The 7,440-nt window shown below is 41.0% G+C and overlaps 1 protein-coding gene across 1 annotated transcript; it reads left to right on the forward strand.

Moving 5' to 3' along the window:
* Nucleotides 1-2,628: 2,628 nt before the first annotated feature.
* slitrk5 (SLIT and NTRK like family member 5) lies at nucleotides 2,629-5,228 on the forward strand. The gene is given in 2 exon segments (XM_084668107.1): nucleotides 2,629-4,120; nucleotides 4,123-5,228. Coding segments are annotated over 2 exon segments (2,598 nt in total).
* Nucleotides 5,229-7,440: the final 2,212 nt, after the last annotated feature.

Raw genomic sequence — 7,440 nt, forward strand, 5'->3', positions numbered from 1 at the left:
ATGTGCATTCCATATAAAAGGTAAGCATAGGATGGATAGACGTAAACTTTGTTTTTCCAACGCATTGTACTGCCCTCTATAGGTTCTCCCTTATCAACGATGAATCAACAGTACCACGAAATGAAAGATTATATTGATTTGATCACAATACCAATTTATTGATACTTTTGGGTTTAACATTTAGGTACTGTACTTTTGCGTCTTCTGTTCATTGATTGCCGGTTAGCCTGCTGTCCATTAAACGTTGCGCCAAACGAAACACGAGTTCCACCAGTTGAAACATTGATTGAAAAAAAAAAAATATATATATGCATGTAATGATTTCTATCATAGGGGAATAAGATTACAACGGACATTCAGTTCGTCTAAAGTGTTAAGCCTATATATCTGCAGATATTGAGCCGTATTGTGCGGTCACCCCTTGAAAAAATTAAGGACCTTGGGAAGGCTACATCTACTCACAAGGCGATACAAGCCGTACCACTCAGAAGATACAAGGGGATTCGTGCATTTCCCGTCCGTTCCGTTGGTGCTTATGCACAGGAAAGTGTCGCTTTATTGGATGTAGAACGGGCTTACATTAACATTTTGAGATTCTGCTCTCATATTCATACACAGAAAACCAGTATTTCACTTTTCATTTCACTCCATGAGACAGCAAGATTTTCTCGGAGAGACAGGAACCTTCTTCGCGGCGCTCATCGTCACGTTACTGGCGTGAATGAGACAGTGTGTGCAATTCAATGTCTGGTATATGAAGCTAAACAACGCGGAGGTTCGACTTTGAGGATTTAACTGTCTGGAAAAGGGACGAGGTATCACAAAATTCACATCACTGTCGAGGAAAGTGGAAGAAACAGCTTATCGTCGGAATGCTTACGCTTTTACAAGGCTCAACACGGTAAGGGAAAATGATTTTCTCTTTGAGCTGCATATTGCTCATTGCTCATGAAAAGCTCTATGCTAGAGTTGGGGATCTGTCCATGGTGCTGAAATTTCGTTTCTTCAGCTGCTTTCAAGTTAATTAGGAACAATATCTTAATATACTGTCTTCGACTGATCTGACCACAGTATGGAAATCACCTACCTATAGCTAGTTATGTAAAAAGGGATACAATTTGCAAAACTTTCATTCCTTTCCTGTCTTTTTTTTTTCTCTGCGTCTTAACGTGACGAATAGATACGCATTGATGAGAATAGGCTATACTGCAATGGGATTTAAGTTCACCATCTTAATCCAATACCAGATTCTTAACACTGATAGTGTAAAATGGAAATGTAACAGTATCCAACCCCATTGACAGTAATGATTCGTTGAAACATGAAACATCCCCTCATTTGATTTGTTATGTCGATTCTTGTCAACAAAATTGAACCTCTAGGGCAACGTTTTTTTCTTCTAATTTTTGTAACCGCGCATAATGTGTATGTGCGCGCGTGTGAATTTATGTGTGTGTGCGTTTCTCTCTCTCTCTCTCTCTCTCTCTCTCTCTCTCTCTCTCTCTCTCTCTCTCTCTCTCTCTCTCTCTCTCTCTCTCTCTCTCTCTCTCTCTCTCTCTCTCTCTCTGTGTGTGTGTGTGTGTGTGTGTGTGTGATACGCGCGCTTGTGGTGGAGAGGGAGAAAGAGAGAATGAGAGAGAAATAGAGAGAGGGACGCTTCAACATATATCGGCTCTGCTTTTGGAACGGCTAATTACTGTATTATTTATGTCCCACCAAGAAATAATTTGGATATGAGATCGGAAACGCTTGCTCATTGCTTTTAATCAACTCGGTTTTGTTAGTTTTTGCCTGAGGAATGAGGGATGAAGGGCTATGACTGTCGCCTTGTTAAATTATGTAGCCTCTAACGTAAACCGGATTTAGAATGGCAGTTTTGCAAATTGTTAGTGACTACGTATAATTCATTAAGGAGATATATGTCCATGAAAGATAACCACTTTTTGGGCGTACACACAGTTTTCAAGTCGCCGGATATTAGGGGTGAGTGGGGGAAATAGCCTAGTCTGACCGCGTTTAAGGTGGAGTTTTATTCTTATCCGTATAATGTTATTTTGTAGGCTACATAAAGAACATCGTTTCGTAGTTCTTAAGGTTTTACAGAAATGCTTTTACATCGTTAAATCTCCTTTCTGAAATGCTATGGGGATGGCATTTGCAATAGCTTGGGCTTAAGCAAGGAAACCGCGGTAGGCTATATGGTATAATTTATTTTTCTTTTTGACATCATGCTCGTTTTTCAGAAATGCACATACTTCAATCGTGTCAAATATCAACTTATAATAGTTTCCTTAAAAACTAATTAGACATTCATAGTGACCTACAATATGAGGTGTACAGACAGAGCCATAGCTTGTTGAAATGTCATAGCTAAAACATCAGAAACCGAACTTGCATGGTCTATCATATTGAGATGTTTCTCATTTAGATTTTCTGCTGTGATCATTTTATAGTAAGGTTATGTAAACATGTTTCATGTTCTTGAACAAATGTATTGCCCATAAGTATAGATCCTGCACACATGCACACATTATACACTTAACATGTTCCATGCCTGCCTTTTTCTTCTAGATGACACCTCATACTGGCACCACACTTCAGTGAGCTGGGCCACCCTCTGCCACGAAAATGCATATCTGGATACTGAAAATAATCCCTCTGATCGCAGCATCTCTGAGCGTGGTCGAGATGTATGACAATTATGGGGAAATCTGTAGGAATTTATGTACGTGCGAGGAGAAAGAAGGGATACTGACAGTGAGCTGTGAGAACAGAGGGATTGTCAGACTAACGGAAATAAGCCCGGTACATTTCTCCATGTACCACCTTCTGCTGACAGGAAATCTCCTCAAGAAACTGTCCCTCAACGATTTCATCAATTACACTGGGGTGACTATTCTGCATTTAGGCAACAATGACATTTCCGAAATAGAGACTGGTGCCTTTAATGGACTCCAAGGATTAAAGAGATTACATCTGAACAACAACAAAATAGACCTTTTAAGGGACGATACATTTGCTGGGCTGGAGAGTCTGGAATATCTTCAAATTGATTATAATTACATCACTAATATAGAGCCTAACGCACTGAGCAAACTGCACCAGCTCACAGTTATGATTTTAAATGACAATATGCTCTCTGCTCTGCCTAACAATATTTTCCGGAATGTGCCCTTAACGCACTTGGACCTTCGGGGCAATCGGTTGAAAATGTTTCCATACATTGGTCTCCTGGAGCATATGGACAAAGTAGTGGAATTACAACTTGAGGAGAACCCCTGGAATTGCTCCTGTGAGCTCATATCTCTGAAAGCTTGGCTGGAGAGCATAGCGTACACAGCTTTAGTGGGGGAGGTGGTTTGCGAGACGCCTTTCAGGCTGCATGGCAGAGACCTAGACGAGGTCTCTAAACAGGAGCTCTGCCCACGAAGAGCCATCTCAGAGTATGAAATGCGTCCCCCACCGCCACTCAGCACCAATGGATATTTCCAAACCACGCCAGCAGCTGTGACAGCCTCAGCCACCTCTTCAGCTGTTTTGCGGTCATCATCGAGGCCTACAAAGGGCACCCGCCCATCAAACAGAACCAAGACAAAGCCCACCTCCCGGATTCAAGTCAACCCTTATAACTATGGCCCAATCATTGCTTATCAGACCAAATCTCCTGTGCCTTTGGACTGCCCCACTGCCTGTACATGTAATCTGCAGATCTCCGATCTTGGACTGAACGTCAACTGCCAAGAGAGGAAGATTGAGAATATATCTGACCTTAAGCCCAAGCCATACAATCCCAAAAAGATGTATCTCACAGGGAATTACATCCCTGTGGTACGCAGATCTGATTTTGTAGAGGCCACTGGATTGGATTTGCTTCACCTAGGAAACAATAGGATAGCCCTCATTCACGACAGAGCTTTTGGGGATTTAACAAACCTGCGTAGGCTGTACTTAAATGGTAATCTAATCGACAGACTTACAACCGACATGTTTTTTGGACTGCAGAATCTTCAGTACCTCTACTTAGAATATAACAAAATCAGAGAAATTGACGGGGGCGCTTTACACTTTTTACCCAACCTCCAATTGCTTTTTCTTAACAATAACCTCATGAAAACCTTACCAGGGGAATCTTTAGTGGGCTGTCCCTTTCTAGACTCAATCTTCGCAGTAACCATTTTCAAAACCTGCCTGTGAGTGGTGTGTTGGATCAGCTGAAGTTGCTGGTGCAGATAGATCTATTTGAGAACCCCTGGGATTGTTCATGTGATGTTGTCGGCATGAAGATATGGCTAGAGCAGCTCAGTGCAGGCACCGTTGTTAATGAGGTTATATGTGAGACTCCAAAGCGGCATGCTGGGCAGGATATGCGTTCAATTCAAGCCGAACACCTGTGCCCAGATTATTCTGACATTGTTGTCTCAACGGCGCCCCCCTCTGACGAGCCAACGCCAGATAGGGCCACCACTACAGAAACTTCTCAAAGATACAATACCCCAAGCAGCACTGTCCCCCTTTCGGTCCTAATCCTCAGTCTCTTACTGGTTTTCATAATGTCAGTGTTTGTGGCAGCCGGGCTGTTTGTGATAGTCATGAAGAAACGTAAGAAGTCCCAGAGCGATCGTACCAGTACCAACAACTCCGATGTGAGCTCCTTTAACTTACAGTATAGCCTTTACAATAACCGATCCGTCCCAAAAGTGAAAGCCCCTGCCGGGCATGTCTACGAGTATATTCCTCATCCTATGGGGCACATGTGCAAAAACCCCATCTACCGATCCAGGGAAGGCAATGCAGTGGAGGATTACCGTGACCTTCACGAGTTAAAGGTGACCTACAGGAGTAACACTGAGGAAGAGAGGGACAGCAACATGAGGAGTCCCACTTACAGTGTGAGCACCATTGAGCCTCGTGAGAATCCTTCTCCTGTGCAAGATGCTGAGCACTTCTTCAGAGGCATCTTAGAGCCGGATAAGCAGTCTACTTCAGGAAACAACCTTGAGTACAAGTATACCGGCCCTGTCTCTTACACATACAACCCAAACTTTGATGTGAGACGTCAGTTTTTACACCCCGAGAGGATAAGAGAAACCGTGCTCTATGGTACAGCACCTAGTACTGTTTATGTTGAGCCCAACAGAAATGAATATTTGGAACTAAAAGCGAAACTTCAAGCTGAGCCGGACTACCTCGAAGTTCTTGAGAAACAGACCACATTCAGCCAGTTTTGAACGTTACATTTGTCAATATGAAGCATTTTCCCCCTTAAAGAACTGGCTCAATTTTGAGGGTGCCTTGGCACAACACAAATCAAAAAAAGAAGCAGTAAATGGGGTGTGCCGAACTGTATTATTCTTATTTCTTAACTACATGACATTACAGAATGGAAAGCTTACTGAGCAGAAGAGGATGACTATACAACAATTCCACTACTAAACTGGTGATGCAAAATCTATTTTTCTATGTTGAAGATTGAATACACATAAATGTAAGTGTACAGATAATCTTTCCCAACAACATTTTCAGGAACATAACCTATACATACGGTATATTGTGAATCACAAATGTTTATAACTCACCCTCTGATAAAAACACTGTACAGCAGTGCATCAAACTGTGCAGGACTATTTTCTGCTCTAGTCTGTAAGTAAGTATTTATTGATATACTCTGCCATGTATTTTCAAAACTTTTAATTCTTCATCAATATTACCTGTGTCATATCCATTATCCTCTGTAAAAGCTTCTGTTTGTAGTTTCATATCATTTACTGTAGGTCGCATTGTAAAAGTGGCTTTTTTTTAAAGGTGGCACACCCCCAATGTTAAAGAAAGACTGCGCCATTTAAAGAAAAAATGTGTCTTTGTATGCTTTCTGCACTTTTTGGAATTGGAAGACGAGTTGGTCTTCACGGCTATCATTAAGAAGATGAATATATTAAAATGAATATGGTTATTCATTCTTAATATGATTGATATGTTATGAAATTCATAAATAACAATTGAAGTAATAATTATGTTGTGGAATACTGATATTTTAATGTAACACCTATTTTTATACAGACATTCGCAATTCTCCTTCCCTTATCAATTTCATTTGTTTTGATTGCTTTGCACTTATTGCACTATATTGACCAAAATATGTTAATGTCATCAATAAATATGATGTCAGGTTCCTAAATGTTCTTGATGGGAACTGAGGGATTTTGTGAGGACACTGGGGCCTTCGTTCTGACATATGGAGTTACATGTTGGAGGACAGGTTAGTGTTCCTCTGGGGTTTGAGTCAATGTACCTCCATCAATGACTATTCAAGGGTGTCCATTTAGAAACATGAAGGTTCAACCCACTTATATTGACACCAGCTCTAAGATGGTGCTAATTGGGTTACATCACTTAGGTTTGATTGCATGGTCTATTAGGGTAAACAATTTGAAAAAGCAATATACAGTATACTATGGTGCAAACCAGAATAAGATCCATGCATTCTTGAGAACATGATTGTGAACTTACTTTACTTTCCAAGTCCATATTTAAATGTGTTTCATAAATGCATAACATTACTGTAGACTGTGTTACTGGGCTAGACACAGCCATGATTATAGTAATTCACACATCCCTTTCTCAGCGCAAGGTTGATCTTCATGATTTACAAACAGTCAATGGCCTCACAATATTTCATTTGGATTTGTCCAAAGTCTCAAGCATGAAGGGAATATTTGGAGAATGGAATCCAGGAACTTGAGAGTTTTTGCCGATGTGTCACAGTCATCAGAGGGAATGTGAATCAGAGCCACATGTCTACAGGCTAACATTCAATGCCTCGTCATAGCAATGACACCATGTTGCCACATTGACAGCTTTTGGGTAAATTATGCATAAGGATAACTCATTTGGAAAGTGACAAAATATCAAAACATTTTGCTGTTAGTAGCTTACATGCAGCACATTTTGTATGGTATTAGCAAATATAAACCTGTCTAGTCTGCAGCAGTTTTCACTTTTTTTTGTATAATTTCCTGTCTTAACTTGGTTTGGTATTGTACCATGATGCCTACTACAGCTCTAATGTCAATTGAACAGTGATAATGACAGTCACTGAGTGTGTGTGTGTGTGTGTGTGTGTAGGTGTACTTACTTTATGCATGTGTGTCTTACCAAGAGAGAGAAAGAGGTAGAGAAAGAGGTGTCTATGGGGTGGAATTGAACTCCCTCATCATTTGAACATGTCTCTTCAAAATCATTATTTATCTGTCTCATTTTGGGTCGCAAACGTGCTGCTTTTTTAATGCTCCTCCCACCCAGGCTCTCCTAGAAAAAGCTCCAATGTTGCCATGACCCTGAACAGAGCGTCCGACTCCCAGCTAATGGATGAATGAATTACCCATGTCCCACTGCAGGAGGTTACCGTGAGAGCCTCTCACCCGACAAATAATGCTTTTAATC

This window comes from Hypomesus nipponensis, chromosome 12 (assembly GCF_054491055.1).
Source record: "Hypomesus nipponensis isolate SF chromosome 12, ASM5449105v1, whole genome shotgun sequence".
NCBI classification, from domain to species: domain Eukaryota; kingdom Metazoa; phylum Chordata; class Actinopteri; order Osmeriformes; family Osmeridae; genus Hypomesus; species Hypomesus nipponensis.